Below are 17,344 nucleotides of genomic sequence, written 5' to 3' on the forward strand. Positions count from 1 at the left end.
CTGGCAGGGCGGATAGTTTGTCTAATATTGTGCTCAATTACACAGCCGGTAATTATAAAACAGCATCATGCCTAACCTTCAAGGAATGCTTAGCCTTCTTTTACTGTACTACTATTACCACAAACATATACCATACCCACACAACACATACAAAGATGGCCATCCTACGCCAAGTGGCTTATATCGCGAGTCTGGCACCGCTAGTTGTGGCAGACATTGGCACAGGAGGATACCTAGTTGTTGGTAATGGCGCGCCATGGAGTCTTCCAGACAGTTCATTTCGGCCTCCATCGCAAGCCAATGCCACCGGCTCGTTCACCATCCCAGCATTCAACTTGTCTTCATCAAATGCATCATTACAAGACGATGGGCATAACTGGAACATCGAAATCTCGGTTCAGGCCAACATCCCGCTCAATGGCTCTACTGACACAAGCCTCAGCGGTGCCGAGAAGAATGAATTCACCCAGTTCGTCTCTATGAGTTTCAATAATGTCGAGAAAACAGAAGTTTCCAAAATTGCGAAAGAGAATAAGATGTGTGGCTACATCATGCTTGGTCTCAATTCCAACGCGACCACGGACAACCAGGACGATGCGAGCAAAGGCGGGAACTGTGACTTTTTTTCCCAGCAGTGCCAGGATGACCTACAGGCCGACGCCCAACGTCAATCATCTGATTGTGGTTCACTCACTATACCAGATTCTTGCCACGACTGGCTAGGCCCGTCTGGCAATCAAATCTTCCAAATGACTTCGTTTGGTAAGTTGAGGGCACCGGTCTATATAATATATATACCTAAAATATCACAGCGGGAGCGGGAAAGAGAGCTAACGCGCCGAAGGACTCAACGAGAAGCTTCTCACCGACAATCGCTTTTTCACCTTTGGGTCAGCTCCAGCTTCCGAGAATAACGAAACAGAGTACGATGCTGCCGTTAGAAACATTTGGCCCGTCCTCTTCACATTTAGTCACACATCCAACACGCCGGAAAATATTACCAGTGTCACGTCAACGCTTCGCTGCTTGCGTGCCAGCAATATTACCAGCGGCAGCCGAGATCCCGAAGCTTCAAACAAGGGAGGGGACGGAGACAATGGGGATGATGGTCATTCTAATGCTGCTGGTCCCAGTTCTGTGCCTACACTATGGTTGACCGTTTACTTGATGGCATTCACATCTGGTCTCGCATTTTTATGAAAGACCATTATCTAAGGGTAAGGAAATGGCGAGAGATTTGCAATCGTGGTAAAGCCTCTAAGCTGTATGAGCATCTCGCCACAGCAGCTAACATCCGATGCCTCTCCCTCTACGTCGGCCGCTTCTATTCATGAAACACTTCAACAATCCCCTCACTCTAGAATCTACAATCTCACCATAAATAATTCGGAATAGAAATGATACCTCAATTTCCCTATCAGTTTATTTAAACTTCCCTACAAGTAGCTCCCTTTGGGATAACGTCATAACACTAGATAAAATAATACCAGATAAACATGTCGGCATGCCTCTTGACCATTACCGCGCATATAGAATTACCGTATAACAATTGGGACGGGGCGATCGCTTTATTTGATTTCAGTTGTTATTCGCACATGCAGAAAAACCATAAGGGGGCATTTTGGTGGCGATTAGTGACGGGCTGGTGCTCTTGGATTTCGGACTGCACACTCAACGTCAAAGGCAACACGACAGTGCGACAAAAAAAACAATCCACAGCGTTAGAAGCCAACTTAAATACCGACAAAATATCTGAAGCGGATGTTTCATAGTTCCGCGTGATTCTACTACATTCCCAATATCAGAAGCAATGTGGCAATGTGAGGACAAAATAATACTTAGCACAACATAACTTGACGACAACCCGAAAGGGGTGTTCCAAAGTTCCACTTGATTATCATATGTAGCAAGTAACTAGCTGCAGAATAGATGATGTATTATTATATTAGCCTCGTGGCCATGTGCCTCACCAGGGCAGGCTCCTTGCGGCAACTTTGGGTTGTCTCTTGCTTCTTTCTACTATTTGACTCCCCCCTCGATTATGCTGGAGTCTGTTTCGCTCAGACAAGCAATGGACCATCGAACGCAGAGAAGGTGTTGGAATTGCCGCTGTGAGTACATCTACACATCGCACAACATTTCCGCTTCAGAATCTTAACTTGAAAGGCCAGGGGGTAAGAAGTCATGCGACAGACAGGTTCCATCCTGTGGGAACTGCTTGAGGCGTGGTATAACGTGCGAGGGATACGGAATGCTTCTATCGTGGCCGAAGGAATCTGACAATCGGAGATTCATTGTCTGCATCCCCGAAATCGAACTACCCATACATAAAAAGCCCTGTACTTTATTGACCTGGGTCATCGAGATTTGGAGCAAGCATTTGCACTCAACAATTCTAAATGGAGTGGTCAGCCCGAGAGGAAAGCGAATTCTCCCGAAACAAACCTCATAAGTAACATTGTATAGACCTTTGCCAAAATCACTTCGGCCACGAGGTAACTCTACCGTATTTACCAGAAGCCCCTTCATCAGACGTTGCAGATCTACCCACTGGTGGAAAACCGCAAGGTACGTCCAGAACAGTCATCGACAGATACAGAAATTAATCGTAAGTAAAATTGAATAGGATTTGATGAAATGGAAATTATTCAGATTATGTTTGGCGAAAATGTAGAAGTATATGAGTACTCCGCTTTTTGTCATTACGACGGCCTCTTCCCGGCATTCTAGAGACAAACATACTGGGTGTCACTGCGGCCGAAGCGAGGCGCCGCGGCTGGCCGGGCGAGAAGCTAAGAAAAAAAAGGTTCCTTTACGGAAAATGTCTTTCCATTTTCACAATGTTTAGTACACTAGCAGACAACTGCCGAACTCCGCGATGTTCTTTAATTGATTAGCATTATAGTCGCCTCTCTTTCAGAGTCTGCTCTCTTAGGCCTCCATGAATGTCACTTAACGATCGAAGTTTTCCATCCGGTCCCTCGCACCTCAACATGCCGGGGCATAGCAGTATAGCCGTTACATTTATCAATCTGAGACTGCCTCATCGATCTCTTTACTAAGACGCAAGGCCAACTTTGGACGGACGATGAGGTACCAAGCACTGAATATCATAACCGGCCGATGAATAATTCGTAATGAACAATGTCTGCGACTGCAAAATTCCGATAAACGGGTGCGGCTTGTAAATTTTTGAAAACTCATTTTACCGCCAAGCCCGATATGCAGGTGTTGGTTGCGTCTCATCACTTGAGAGATAAATAACAGTGTCGGGGCTCAGTGCGTGTACAACGAACTACTGCGCCACATCCTCGAGTAGCTGAACGTATTGAATTTCAATACTAAAAATATTATGAGTAAAACGTCTGTGAGTATAGATTCATTACTGAAATAAAATATCGGTATCGAATACGGGATTGAGTGACCTAAACCCAGGTTCCAAAGTCGTACCCATATTTTATTTCATGGAAAATTCCATAGGCCACTAAAGTTCAGTAATCTGAAGTTCGCAACTGTCAAGTGAAGCTGCTCTTTATTTTGCCATTTTCGTGTACTAAGACGCTGCGGATCTCTATTCTTTATTACTCAAACGGCAGTAAACGGCCTAGGTAGACAAAAGTTTTATTGATAATTTTAATTTCCTCTTGACAATCACGTAGCCTCTAGCAGAAGAAATACGAGATCTACGCCTTTGCTCTCGCGTATCCTAGTAGGTAAGATTCGTTCAATATTTGATCATCTTACTTTCTCGCTTTTTATATCTTTGGTATCAAGAGAGGTTTGCACAGAGTAAACCGCATTTTGACCGATATTCATTTCGTTACTTCAGTATATTTGCCCGATATCCCCACCTACACCTAACTCCCTTGCGGCCTTTATCCTTCTCACAAGTTTCTACCCAGTGTTTAATGACTCCAATACACCTTTTCTCCACACGTAAAGTCTAAATTGGCTTAACTCTAAAGCATGCAGACTACATGTACTTACCTAGTAGGCATTTACAATAATCCTATAATCCTGATTGGTACTCAACCTTACCTAGTACTTTGCCATTTGAGTACTGTCGTCACGTTGATGACATTTATGAATGTCCCCCCTCATTACCGCATCTCTTCACAGTTTCTCGCTCAACTTGCATCATTCGACACCCAGGTAATTTCATGTACACTGCGTTACATGTCATGCCTTTGAGGCTATCTATTGCACCCAAGCGATTTATTGTTACAAAGATCATTCGAACCATGTCTACTCATTACGATGCCATAATTATTGGCTCCGGTCAAGGCGGCACGCCACTTAGTATGGCTTTTGCACAAGCAAAATACAAAACTGCCTTGATAGAGAGCTCTCATGTCGGCGGTTGTTGCATTAACGAAGGATGTACCCCGACCAAAACTTTGATTGCATCCGGAAGAGTCGCGTATCTTACACGCCGCGGTCCTCAGTACGGCGTATATGCGAATGCTGGCGCCGACGCTGCCAGTAATGATGTTCAAGTGAATATGGAGGTTGTGAGAAAGCGAAAGCGCGACATTGTCGACAGTTTTCGCTCCGGAAGCGAGCGAAGGCTGCGAGAAGCTGGAGTGGAGCTTATCTTGGGCACAGCAAGTTTTCAAGATGAGCGTTCACTCCAGGTACGCGGCCTGGATGGCCCCGAGAAGAGCCTCACTGCTGATCGCATCTTCATTTGCAGTGGAGAACGCCCGGCTATACCCCAGATTGACGGATTCGATGTGGCTTCTTTCCCACCCGGTGTCATACTTGACTCGAGCTCTATCCAAGAGCTAGGAGTGGTCCCATCACATCTCGTGGTCATCGGCGGAGGTTATATTGGACTCGAATTTGGTCAACTTTTTCGCCGATTGGGTGCTGCCGTCACAATCATTCAGCGTGGTAATCAACTACTCCCTCGTGAAGATGCTGAGGTTGCAGAAATAATGCAGAAGATGCTGGAAGAAGATGGCATCCGCATTCTTCTAAAGGCGGCCCCTACAGCTATCCGCCCTCATACCAGCAGTCAAGATCCAGCCACCACAGTCTCATTATCTGTCTCAGTGTCTGGTCAAAATGATCAATATGAACTGATGGCCTCCCATGTTCTCTTCGCTGCTGGTCGCATGCCCAATACTGAAAATCTTAACCTGGGCGCGGCTGGTATTGAGTCGACTGCTCGCGGACATATTATCACGGACGCGCAGCTACGCACAACCAATAGCCGAGTATGGGCCCTAGGCGATGTTAAGGGAGGGCCAGCTTTTACACATATATCATATGATGACTTTCGTTTGTTGCGAACCAACTTGCTTGAGAAGGGGAATCTTACCACAACTGACCGTCTCGTACCTTACGTCGTCTACACCGATCCACAGCTTGGCCATGTTGGCCTACACGAGCATGAGGCCCGCGAAAAGTTCCCTGATCGGAAAATCCAAGTCGCTACCATGCCAATGTCCTATGTTGCCCGTGCGCTGGAGACAGATGAGTCGAGAGGGCTCATGAAAGCCGTGGTTGATGCTGAGTCGAAGCAAATTCTTGGATTCACTTGCTTGGGTATCGAGGGTGGGGAGATAATGAGTCTGGTAGAAATGGCCATGATCGGAGGCGTCAAATGGACGGCATTGAGCAATGCCATATGGGCACACCCTTCGCTAGCTGAAAGCTTGAATAATATTTGGAACTTTTTGAAATAGAGTGATGGGATCTATTGCATCCCTCGGATTAGAGTCACTCTACGAACATCCGGAGAAATCGGTGGACGATAGTTAGTATGATAGATTTATCTGCTAAATCCGTAATAAATCACGGAATTAGCTTTACTTACTCGATATCTTCCAAATCCGACAACAGCCGTTGGTACAGATTTATAATTTGAACATTGGAGTCCGCATCCTTCTTCCTCGGGCGGAGATAACGCCATGCTATATATCCGAGGAAAGTTAAAGCAGGCAAGCCGTTTCTCTTTTTTTATAAGTAGTACTTCATGATTGCCATGTGTCTATCATCTGATGCCCTTCACATTCATTGTTTTTCCTGCTATTGGCACAGCTAGCGCAAAAGACGCGTGCAACCCACAGCACACAACCCCATCATCCAAGATGAGTGATCGAGAAGTATCTTCTCGTGAGACCAACGCCCCTCAATTAGCAGCATATGTCAAACCTCACCATGATGTATATCCTTTCATAGATCCTACCAATGCTCATTTGGCTGGTAAATCTGTGTTCATCACGGGTGCCTCCAAAGGTATTGGTAAGGCTGCTGCCTTGGCCTTTGCGACGGCTGGCTGTTCCAAAATTGCAATTGCTGCACGTTCTAGCCTAGGCGGTGTCGAAATGGCCATCAGAGAAGCTGCTGCCAGGGAAATTCATCCTGAGCCTCTTGTTCTAAGCCTAACTGTGGATGTAATGTCCGAAGAGTCAGTACGAATGGCTGCTGAGGCTACTGATCAGGCGTTTGCCGGAAGCCTCGACGTCTTGATTTGCAATGCTGGCTACCTGGAAGATTGGCGAAAATTAGCTGAGTCTCAAGCTGATGATTGGTGGAAGTCGTGGGAAGTCAATATGAAGGGCACATACCTCTGTCACCGGTACTTTATACCGCTGTTGCTCAAGTCGCAAACAAAGACAATCATCAACTGCAGCAGTATAGGCGGCCATCACATTTTACCAGGTGCCTCCGGTTACCAAACCGCGAAATTTGCAATGGCTCGTTTTACCGAGTTTGCAGATAAAGAATATTATCAGCAAGGTTTGATTGCAATCAATTTGCATCCTGGCAGCGTTGCTACAGAATTGGGTCAGAGTATGCCAAAATATCTGCATCAAGTTTTGATTGATCCACCGGAGTTGGCAGCTCATACGTTTGTATGGCTGGCTAAGGAAAGGAGAGAATGGTTGTCTGGTCGATTCATTAGTGTGTGCTGGGACATGCAAGAACTCGAACAGAAAAAGGACGAAATATTGCAGAAGAATGCGCTGAAAGTTCGAATAGTCCTTTGAAGTCAAGGAGGTTGGCCAATCAGCTCAACGCAGACAGCTGATTCGGGCTATATATGAACAGGGGAAGATTACCACCACACTTTTCATGTTTACAGTATCATAATGAGAAACAAGATGATATCACATATTGAGCTTCCGTCACTTGACTAAAGATATTGCATGAATGTGATGTATTCCTTTCAATATCGGTATTGATATCCGACGTTTCGTGTTCTGCGTGAAGAACTAATTTCTCTTTACTAGACCTCAACACGAAATTTGCCTATACTTCTAGCGAAGCAGATGTTTTGGTCAGACGTTCTCTCTTTTTTTTTCAGATAAGTTATAAATAATTAGATGAGGTATCATTAAATGCGCGGATGCGGACATACAATAGCCGCTATAGCAAAAAGATAAAGGATGTATTATATCTATGCAACAAACCAAGATCAAGCTGACCGCAACATCATAATGTTGCGATATCTAAATAAATGTTTGTTAGATACTCTACAGACAGTTACATGTTGCAGAATATGTAGTTTAATAGCATGCGTTATAGTGATGACAACATACCGGGATCTGAAGGTTTTAGGTGGGCTACTGGAGCACAATTGGCTAGATTTTTGGCTTGCCAGGCGATGCATCCAATCATCACCTCTATGAGATCTATTTATCCAAGGAGAAGGAAAGACGCGATAAGCTACGTGCAATCATGCTGAAACATTACTGGTTCAACTTCATACATGCCGAATTGGGTTGGAACTGCCGGCCCAAAACGTCGCAAGATTGCAGTAGTTTTGGTATTATAACCGCCACTAGCAGCGGTGACACTTTTAGCGCATTAGCTCGTACGGATATGGGCACCAAATGATTCTTAATAATGGGTGAACCATGGCCCATTGGACATATTTTCGCACATAAACACTGATGGCATTGATACAAAGACCCCTGGCGATTGCGTAAATGGAGCACAATATCACTCAATGAGGAGGCCAAGAATTGCGTGATAGATCCAGAAACTGCCCTCATCTACCTTCTGCTTTATGTAATGCAACTCGCGGTTTAGATCTTCCATTTGGCAATATATCATGATCTCGGGGTAGCTTCCGACCGATTTTTCTCTCCACAAAATAGTTATGGGCATTGATAGATGAGAAGTATAAAGATGGCCTTCATCTGCCTGCTTTCAATTTCTCTTGTCCTCCAGTGCACTCGACAACCGGATCCGGCACCCCATCCGGGATTAAAATCATGAAGTTCCTGACGACTCTGGCCCTTCTGGCGCCATTGGTGGCTTCGCGCTCTGTCGATGTAGAATCGCTTGGCCCCCGTACGGAAAAAGTCAGCTACGATGGGTATCACGTCTACAGTATAAGAGCGGCAGATAAGAGCGAGGCTGAGTCCATTGAGAAACGATTCGCCAGCTACCACACAGAAGTTACGAGCCGAGGATTTGAAGTCGCCATTCCTCCCAATGAAGTCCGCAGCTTCAATGAACTTGGTCTCAATGCACGCCTGCTGAGCGACGATCTTGGGGAGCAGATTCGACGTGAGGATAAGGCTCCCGTCTACAAGCGCTGGCTGCACAAGGCTGGCCACCTACCCGACCTGTCCTGGTATCAAACATACCACCCATACGAGGATCATCTCCAGTATTGGGATGACTTGGCTGCGGCTTTTCCCAAGAACTCTAAGAAATATGAGCTTGGGTTGTCGTATGAAAACCGCACCATATACGCTTTTCACCTGTTTGGCGACAAGGGTGAGAAAGGCAATAAGCCCATCATCTTGCGGCATGCCACCGTCCATGCCAGAGAGTGGATTTCTACAGCGGTATGCGTCTTATAGCAACCCGCGCCGCTGTAATTAGTCTAACGGGTTTTATAGGTGCTTGAATACTGGGCGTGGCAACTGATCAACGGATACAAGACCAAGAACAAGGAGATTACAAAGTTTCTGGACTACTATGACTTCTGGCTTGTTCCATTCCACAACCCCGACGGTGAGAAGGCACTGATTAATGTGTCACAAAATAATATGCTGATATGAATCTCGCCCATAGGCTTCTCTTACACGCAAACGACTGATCGAATGTGGCGTAAGAACCGACTGCCTCGCACTAACACGACTTGCATAGGCACAGACCTTAACCGCAACTGGAGCTTTGAGTGGGGTGGTGAACCAGGCACTGGAGCTGCGTCCACCAACCCATGCTCTGATACTTTCCAAGGGCTGAACCCAGGTGACACTCCGGAGAACATCGCCGTATCGAGTCTTTCAAACAAGCTTGGAGCATCCCGGAAGGGAATTCGCTCCTACATTGACCTCCACAGCTACGGCCAGAAGATCCTGACGCCTCCCGGTTGGACTTGCAATACCTCTCAGTATCCCGCCACCCTCCCTCGCATGCTTGAAGTTGCTGGAGGCTTTGCAAATGCTGTGCAGGCATTCGACAGCCGAAACGAGACTTATCAGTATGGTACGGGTTGCGATATTGAGTACTATTCCGCCGGCAATGGTCGCGATCACCACTATGGTGCCTACGGTGCAGACCATTCTTGGACACTCGAATTAGATCCAGTGACCAGTGGTCAGGGTGGTTTTGTTTTACCTCCTGAAAACATCTGGCCCGTTGTTCAGGAGCAATGGGCTGGAGAGCTGTGGCTGCTCAACAATGTGTGGAAAAATTAAGACAACTCATTGTTGCATAGAGCACAGTTACATATATTTACTGAGCCGCAATTAGTGAATTTTGCCAAAAAAAAACAGCAGTATCTGACTATGAGATGATCCTCTTTTTTCTCACTTTGATCTTTTTTAGCGCCCCTTTTTTCTGAAACAGAGGCTGAGTGTGGAAAATCCGTGATCAATTAATGTGCGTTATGTAACTATCTAGGGTTTGAACCTGAAGAAGAAAGGAACCTATTTATGCTAGGGAAACGGGGCGCCAAGTGGGTACTATGATTTTATCCGATAATTGTGTAATATCCCACCGACACTGAGTCTATTCCTGTTCCCCAGGAGCGATCTTATTTCCCTTCGTGTGGAGTGATGTACCAGAACGAGCTTAATGCTAAGCTACGAATCCTACGGCAAAATTTGACACATAAGAGGGACCACTATTAGACGTGAAATCAAGGTTCCTACGGAGTAGTATTATCCGGCAGGGTGTGGCTTATTATCGTAGTCTCCCGTTCAACGACCATCCATGCTATACACCATTGCCTCTGGAAAGAGTTGACAAACTCACCCCCTACATGTGTGTTTTAATTGATGGGCCTTGTTGATAATGTTTCAAAGACTTCGCGGAATTTACTGGTTACGTTTCCGGGCGCTTGGAAAAGACGGACCAGCCGATGTCCTCACCCAGCGAGAAGCTGACTAGTAATATAACTGAACTCCACACACCTCAGGGTTTACGGTAAGATGAAGCCAGTAGGTATGAAGTATTAGGCAGCAGCCTAGGCATCCGTGGGAGATCTGGAGTGCGAGGCGAAAGCGTACCTTCTGTACTATGGCAATCTTTAGAATGCGGAATGGTCCTATGGCTGGTAAGAATGGCTTCTTCAAGACGGTTTGTTACAAATGTGAGTAGTTAGTCAAGATAAATCTACAGTTCCTTTTCTCACGTGAGAAATGCAGGATCCATCTTGATATATGGGGCAGTCATAGCTATAATGGGAATGTTATGCGTGAACGCAACGATAGCCATGCGCGCATCGGAGAGCTGACCGCCACAGCTATTTTTGTATTTTGGACTTTGAGTATCAATCTTCAAATTCCTCTGTCTTGTATCTGTAGTTATTTCATACCTTGTGTCACCGTCGTAACTTGCCTCAGTTCTGATATCCATACGCTTGGTGTTCTTCCATGCAAGTTATTTGGCGATTACCTTCTATATATGATTCCAAAGATGTTACTATTTCTCCTATTTCCGTTATATCCTGATGAAATCTTCAATGATTCTGAGCAACAGATGTAAGGAGGCTCCTAGTTCCCACCAAGCTGCAAATGGAGCAACTCGTATCTGTATAGTGCCCGTACTTGTTCGTCCGTGGGTCGCAGCAGCCGTGCTGACGCGGGTGGGTCGTTTGGTTCCAAATGAGAGGTCCTTTTTGAAGATATGTCCTCTTTTGGCATTAGGACATGATAGGGTCACATTGATTCCAAAGTCGATAATGTTTCGACAAGGTGTTCGGGATCACTGCCGAAGCTTACAGTACTGTAAATGATTTGATGCGCAAGGTAACCCTGCGGTCTCCTTGTGGATTATGGTGGATTACACCTGCGCGCGTGAGAGAGCTGAGCCCTATGGGTCTTTATCACAAACGCGCGTTTATATAATCGTCCGCTGACGAAAAGAAGTTGCTCAGCTTTGGAAGAGACCCATTGCAATTCAGGATTAAAAAAAAACATTAGTTGCTCCTTTTCGTATCGTGCTCCCTTCTAGGACCTTATTCAAAGGACTTCAAAGCAGTACAGCATTGCCGGCGAGCTGCTCCTGGCATCTCATCAGCCATCGATATGGAGGAGCGAGAGATGTTTCTTGACGAAAGAGCGCCTAATACCGATGAAAGTGCCATTACATCCATAATCAGTTCCGGTCATCCAAGAGAGGGGTTGGAAGGCTGGAGATGGCCACTGATTCTCACTTGTCTGGGGTTGACCATGCTAATTGTCGGTGAGTTGATGCAAGAAATCAATACGTCTTCATCGGTACGAACCACTGACACTCTTTAGGTTACGATGTCAGCAATGTCGCCAATGTTCAAACCTCTGTCTATGAAGCGTTTGGTCATGTTGAGCTTCTTCCATGGGTGGCCGTCGGGTATAGTACATTGAGTGCTGCTACTGCTCCATCATGGCGCAAGGCCACCGCCATCTATCCGCTAAAAGTCGTATTCTTTATCTCAGAACTATTGATGCTCATTGGATCAATCTTGGCTGGTGCTGCCACCAACGTCGATATGGTGATTATCGGGCGCGTGATTACTGGATTTGGGTCAGCAGGAGCTATCATGACGTATGTAATATCTCAAAAGCAGCAATTCGTCCTTTAAACATTGGCTAACGTACTTACGGAGTATAGAGGCAGCATATATGTTTTACTTCTCACAACGCCGATAGAATACGCTCGATATATGGGGCTCTTGGGCGTGTGTTGGGCAATAGGGCTTGTGCTGGGACCCATTGTGGGAGGTGCTTTTGCCCAGAATAGCCACGCTACTTGGCGCTGGGTGAGTATATATGAAAAAAACCACTGGTTTAAGAACCTATTCGCTAACAAGTCCGGATTGTAGGCCATGTATATCAATATTCCCTTCATTGGTCTTATCCTTACGATCGCAGTTATTAGCCTTCCCAGTTTATCCGCAGACCAGAGCACAACGGCATCAACAAAGTTAACTAGTATTGACTGGATAGGAGCCCTTTCGCACTTTTCGTTCGTTATTCTCTCCAGTGTGGTCCTCATATTCAGTGGCTCAACGTGGGACTGGGGCTTCGGAGGGACGATTGCAGTCTGGGTCATTACAGGCGTTCTTTTCATCTTTTACACAGTGCAACAACTTAAACCACTCTTCACCACCCGCGAACATCAGATTTTCCCCGTCGCCTTGTTTTTCGAGAACAGAAATTTCCTTCTCATATTTATATCGACTTTTGCTGCAGGCGGCTCCTACGGTATCGCGCTTTACTATACACCGCTGTTTTTTGCTTTTACCCAGGGCTTAAGTCCCCTCGATGCATCGGTTCGTCTGTTGCCATTCATCGGTAGTTTTATCCTATCAACAATCGTATCTGCCGTTCTCTTACCCCGGCTGCGCATTTTCCCACCTTTTTACATCCTGAGTGGCGCCATGATGCTGGCGGGCGCGGGTGGATTATCAACTATTGAGCCGAACACTCCCGATGGTAGAATATTGGGTCTTGATACGCTTGTGGGAATAAGTGTTGGTCTCATTTGGCAATCAGGGAATGCGGTAATGTCACGTCTGGTCTCGGATGATCCTGGGCTTGACAAAAGCAACCCAGTCGAGGTGGAAAGAAATGAGGCGCGCAAAGCATCATTACGCCAAGATACTGCCATGATACATCTTGTTTCACAGCTCTTTGGAGTCTCAGTTGCTCTCTCATGCGCCGGTTGCGTTTTTCAGAATCTCGGATACAACAAGCTACACGACTCCATCAGCAGTCTTGGTAATTTCTCCGACAAAGACATCCGTGACGCGCTTGCCGGCGTTGATTCAAGCATCTTCCGCTCTGGACAAGATCCTCGTGTTATCGGCCTTGCCGTTGAAGGTATAACGACGACCATTGGGAAGATTGAATGGATTGCATTTGCAGGAGGTGCTATCACTTTAATCGCAGGACTTTTTATGAAATGGGAAAAACTTGACTTTGAAGTTCAGTCCTCAGATAACGCCGAGGAGATGAAGGTCAATAACGTTGTATGATGGAAACCTTTTTTTTTCACTTTTTTTTTCTTTTCTCTTTTTGCTTCTCGTTATTATTTAGATATAGATCATAGAGGATGACCGGGAGCGTGCAACCTGTCATTTAGATATTATATCCCAATAATTCTAGGCTCACCTCATAGTATCCGCTCTAATGCCATGGTTCGCAGTGAGGGCCAATTGTGGCGATGATGCTGTGAGCCACGCTTTTATTAATACCCACTAGTGTATTGCTAAATTTCATATTTCTTAAAAATAATGGTGACAGTCAGAAAAATCACTGTATAACAATTCCCCTATATAGACATATCACTCTTTGAAAGAGTTAAACAGTGGCATCCTACCTCCCTCTGTTCAGTATTTAGTACTTGGTCGTGTGGTCACGCCCTCAAGCCGTACATCCGATATTCTATCACACTGTTGACTCCATATTGACAAATTACTATTGACTAAATGCTTGGCATTTGAACATGATTATGTGATCAGTAGACGAGACAGTACCTCTACACATATAGAATCATGGTTCACTATCGAATCGTATCATAAACTGGAACGAGATGGAACAATTCCCTATGGGGCAAAATACCCACCTTTCCACGAACGGCTGCAAAATCCGACTTTCTATGGCTAGCCCGGGACACAGTTTAAGCATCCTGTAAGTGCTACTCATTTACACTACTCTGGCTGCGCTGCGTTGACCATCCACTCTATTACTTTCCAAGCTGTGTATGAGTTGCATATCTTGTGCTTCAAAATCAAGATTACTCAACAAGACCGATTATTAATCTTGGATCCTGACACAATCTCAAGTGCAATGGTAGCTAACGGGCCCTTGGCATACAAAAGATCGATCCTCTCCCAACCGACATGAGCCAACTTTAACCATAACATAGACTTCATCAAGTTGCCGGTCTACGGGGTCATTTATTTTTCTTCAATCTCTCTGCAATTCACTCAGGCCGCAAAGACGCCATGGAGAAAAACATTGTCACTGTTGTTGGTGCCACAGGCATTCAAGGTGGTTCTGTTATTGATGTTCTTCTTAAAGATGATACATTTCATATTCGCGCTATCACACGAAACAGCCAAAGTCAGTCGGCTAAAGATCTGGCTGCTAAAGGCGTTGAACTCATCCAATCAACCACTAATGATGTTTCATCCTTAACGGCAGCTTTCCAAGGGTCATCGATCATATTTGGTGTGACGGATTTCTTTGGATTATTTGCAAAAGAAGAGCCTTTGAAAGCAATGGAGATTGATTCTTCTCAAGCTATCAATTTGGCAAAAGCCGCAGCAGCAACGCCAACACTTGAGCACTATATATGGTCAACTCTACCTAATGCTAAAACTCAGAGCTCAGGAAAACCCTTGGTCCCTCACTTCGAGAGCAAGAATGTCGCCGACCGATATATTCAATCACAGCCAGAACTGTTCGCAAAGACTACATTTGTCATCATAGGGTATTACGCCGCAAACTTCTACTGGCAAACACATATTCCAATCTTTGTTCCATCAGCTGGTAAATACGTTCAACTTAATGCATACCCAGCCGACACGCCTCTTCGGCCTATCGGTGATGCTAAGAATAATGTCGGAATATTTATCAAGGCCATAATCGATCAACCCAACAAAACATTACCCGGGAAACATGTGTTAGCCCACACAGAAAACACAACATGCGGGGAAATGCTACAATTATGGGGAGAAGCTCAAGGAAAGGCAGCCGAGTACATCCAACTTCAGCCAGAGGAATTTAATAAAGTATAGGCAGGTTGGGCTGAGGAGATAGGAATCATGATGCAATTCTTTTGGTGCGCCAAAACCACCAGATCACAAAGTGAAGGCGTGTTAACCCGAGATGATTTGGGGATTTTTGAAGGTCTCATTATGACTAAAGAGGCATTCTCTATGATGAAATTTTAATAATAATTCGCTACACACATTATGGTATTAGAGTTCTCTGTCAAGCCCATTTATGATCGTTTTTTTTTGGGAGGGGGGACTCCATTCATCCTGATAGGTCATTAGTTGAAAATTCGAGCTTTCTGCGACGTGACTTTACATTATGTGATAGCGACAAGGGACTTTTACGAATGTAATCACAAATCAAGTGCTACCTTCCCGAAGCATTACTGGCAACGTGCTTCGATCCAAGTGTCCTCCATCTGAAGATATAGTCCAGTTGAAAGCAGGAAGGAAACATGCAATGCCGATGTCAATAGCGATTCACGTGGTTACTAAGCAGATACTGGTGAGGGGCTAGCCCAATCCAATCCTCTAGGTCCGTAAGAGGAGGGGAAATCTTCAGATTCGAATCAAACAGCACTGCGACAACCAGGAGACTCGCCCAAACGAGTATGATGGTACTTTTCTGGACGGAGCAGTAAACCTCTCTATTCCAATATAGGATTCAGAAAGAAGTTCTTCGAGCACGCATCCGGACATCTGACAACAAAGAGATAGCTTCATAGGCTTTCGGCTCATTCGAGCTGGAGGAGGGGGAAACGCAATGTTGCCACCGCATTCTCTTCTCCCAACTAGGATGCTTCTGCGGTCGCTATTGGTAGCTGGAATCACTAGTCACCCAATGCTTCTCGCTCCAGGATTAGCTACTCTGAAATTGTTGTCCAAGCCCCGAGGCTTTCTGTTCAACGTTGAAAGAAACCCACTGCTGCATAGCATCGTGAAAAACGTACTCTACAATCACTTTTGCGCCGGGGGGAATGCAAACGAGGTTAAGGCAACAATACAAAACATTAAAAAAATGGGATTCCGCGGAGTTATTCTTACCTATGCAAAAGAAGGCCCTGGGAAATCCGCTGAGGAAGACCAAGTCGATTCCAAATCACAACAGGCTGACCCTGAGATTGAAGCATGGCACCAAGGTGTTTTGCAAACAGTCCAGATGATTGGCGATGGAGACTTTTTGGCATTAAAGTAAGGCATATCGCTTTTCCTTGTCAAAATTCACCGTGCCGATTTAGACAACTGACATGTGAATAGATTGACTGGGGCCGGTGCGGCGGTGACAACGGCGCTTTCTCATGGCAAACCTCTTCCCACACAGATGGAGAACGCATTGGTAGATATATGCGGCAAAGCTATTCGCCGACGTGTAAACATTTTCTTAGATGCAGAGCAGCATCATGTTCAGCCAGGAATTGCTAAAGTCGCCATCGATCTGATGCGTCGCTACAATCGGGGTGATGCAGCGGTGGTATTCAACACCTATCAGGCCTATCTGAAGTCGACATCGGTAACCCTTCTTGACCATTTACACTGCGCGAAAGAGGAACAATTTATAATTGGTATAAAGCTGGTTCGCGGTGCTTATATGAGCACAGAGCCTCGCCATCTTATCCACGATACCAAGGCAGAGACAGATGCTTCGTACGATATCATGGCAGAAAGTCTCATCCAAGGGCAATCGGCTACCTGGAAGCAAGATGAATCTTTCAGTTCTCCGAGGCTACAGCTCTTTTTGGCAACCCATAATCGTACTAGCACTCTCAAGGCTCAGGAGCTGCAACAGTCGCGCACAAGCGCCGGACTGCCGCGCATTCAGATTCAATACGGCCAGCTACTAGGGATGGCAGATGAAGTAAGCTTCACACTGCTTCAGCGGAACAACCAGGATATCCAACGCCAAGGGTTTGTACCTAGTGAGGTATACAAATGCCTTACTTGGGGGACAATTGGCGACTGCATTTTTTATCTTCTACGGCGTGCCAACGAGAACAAAGACGCCGCGTCAAGAACATTGGCAGAATACCACGCCCTGAGAAGAGAAGTGGTTAGAAGAATCAGAAGCGTGTTCTCATTTTAAACATAGCATTCGGAACAACAATCTAGTCTTTCGGTTGCTGGTTCAACATGTATACTCTTGATAACATAAGTAGCTAAATATAGCTC

At 45.6% G+C, this 17,344-nt stretch overlaps 7 protein-coding genes across 7 annotated transcripts; all 7 read left to right on the forward strand.

The window, feature by feature from the left end:
- Nucleotides 1–155: 155 nt before the first annotated feature.
- Nucleotides 156–1,200, forward strand: Triagg1_10624 (uncharacterized protein; the record flags this gene model as incomplete). The annotated part of the gene is made up of 2 exons (XM_062894716.1): nt 156–762; nt 845–1,200. The coding sequence occupies 2 exons, from the start codon at nt 156–158 to the stop codon at nt 1,198–1,200; spliced, it is 963 nt and encodes a 320-aa protein (XP_062750430.1).
- Nucleotides 1,201–4,241: 3,041 nt separating this feature from the next.
- Triagg1_10625 (uncharacterized protein) lies at nt 4,242–5,690 on the forward strand (the record flags this gene model as incomplete). Its single annotated transcript, XM_062894717.1, has 1 exon — nt 4,242–5,690. One exon carries the CDS (start codon nt 4,242–4,244, stop codon nt 5,688–5,690), a length of 1,449 nt encoding a protein of 482 aa, XP_062750431.1.
- A 405-nt stretch (nt 5,691–6,095) lies between these two features.
- Nucleotides 6,096–6,998, forward strand: Triagg1_10626 (uncharacterized protein; the record flags this gene model as incomplete). The annotated part of the gene is made up of 1 exon (XM_062894718.1): nt 6,096–6,998. The coding sequence occupies one exon, from the start codon at nt 6,096–6,098 to the stop codon at nt 6,996–6,998; it is 903 nt and encodes a 300-aa protein (XP_062750432.1).
- Nucleotides 6,999–8,228: 1,230 nt separating this feature from the next.
- Nucleotides 8,229–9,668, forward strand: Triagg1_10627 (uncharacterized protein; the record flags this gene model as incomplete). Its single annotated transcript, XM_062894720.1, has 4 exons — nt 8,229–8,810; nt 8,865–8,979; nt 9,040–9,075; nt 9,115–9,668. 4 exons carry the CDS (start codon nt 8,229–8,231, stop codon nt 9,666–9,668), a joined length of 1,287 nt encoding a protein of 428 aa, XP_062750433.1.
- Nucleotides 9,669–11,501: 1,833 nt separating this feature from the next.
- Nucleotides 11,502–13,432, forward strand: Triagg1_10628 (uncharacterized protein; the record flags this gene model as incomplete). Its single annotated transcript, XM_062894721.1, has 4 exons — nt 11,502–11,658; nt 11,718–12,000; nt 12,067–12,214; nt 12,278–13,432. 4 exons carry the CDS (start codon nt 11,502–11,504, stop codon nt 13,430–13,432), a joined length of 1,743 nt encoding a protein of 580 aa, XP_062750434.1.
- A 972-nt stretch (nt 13,433–14,404) lies between these two features.
- On the forward strand, nt 14,405–15,199 carry Triagg1_10629 (uncharacterized protein; the record flags this gene model as incomplete). The annotated part of the gene is made up of 1 exon (XM_062894722.1): nt 14,405–15,199. The coding sequence occupies one exon, from the start codon at nt 14,405–14,407 to the stop codon at nt 15,197–15,199; it is 795 nt and encodes a 264-aa protein (XP_062750435.1).
- Nucleotides 15,200–16,196: 997 nt separating this feature from the next.
- Triagg1_10630 (uncharacterized protein) lies at nt 16,197–17,258 on the forward strand (the record flags this gene model as incomplete). The annotated part of the gene is made up of 2 exons (XM_062894723.1): nt 16,197–16,369; nt 16,436–17,258. The coding sequence occupies 2 exons, from the start codon at nt 16,197–16,199 to the stop codon at nt 17,256–17,258; spliced, it is 996 nt and encodes a 331-aa protein (XP_062750436.1).
- Nucleotides 17,259–17,344: the final 86 nt, after the last annotated feature.

This window comes from Trichoderma aggressivum (assembly GCF_033847375.1).
Source record: "Trichoderma aggressivum f. europaeum strain CBS 100526 chromosome Unknown scaffold_078, whole genome shotgun sequence".
Lineage (NCBI taxonomy): Eukaryota > Fungi > Ascomycota > Sordariomycetes > Hypocreales > Hypocreaceae > Trichoderma > Trichoderma aggressivum.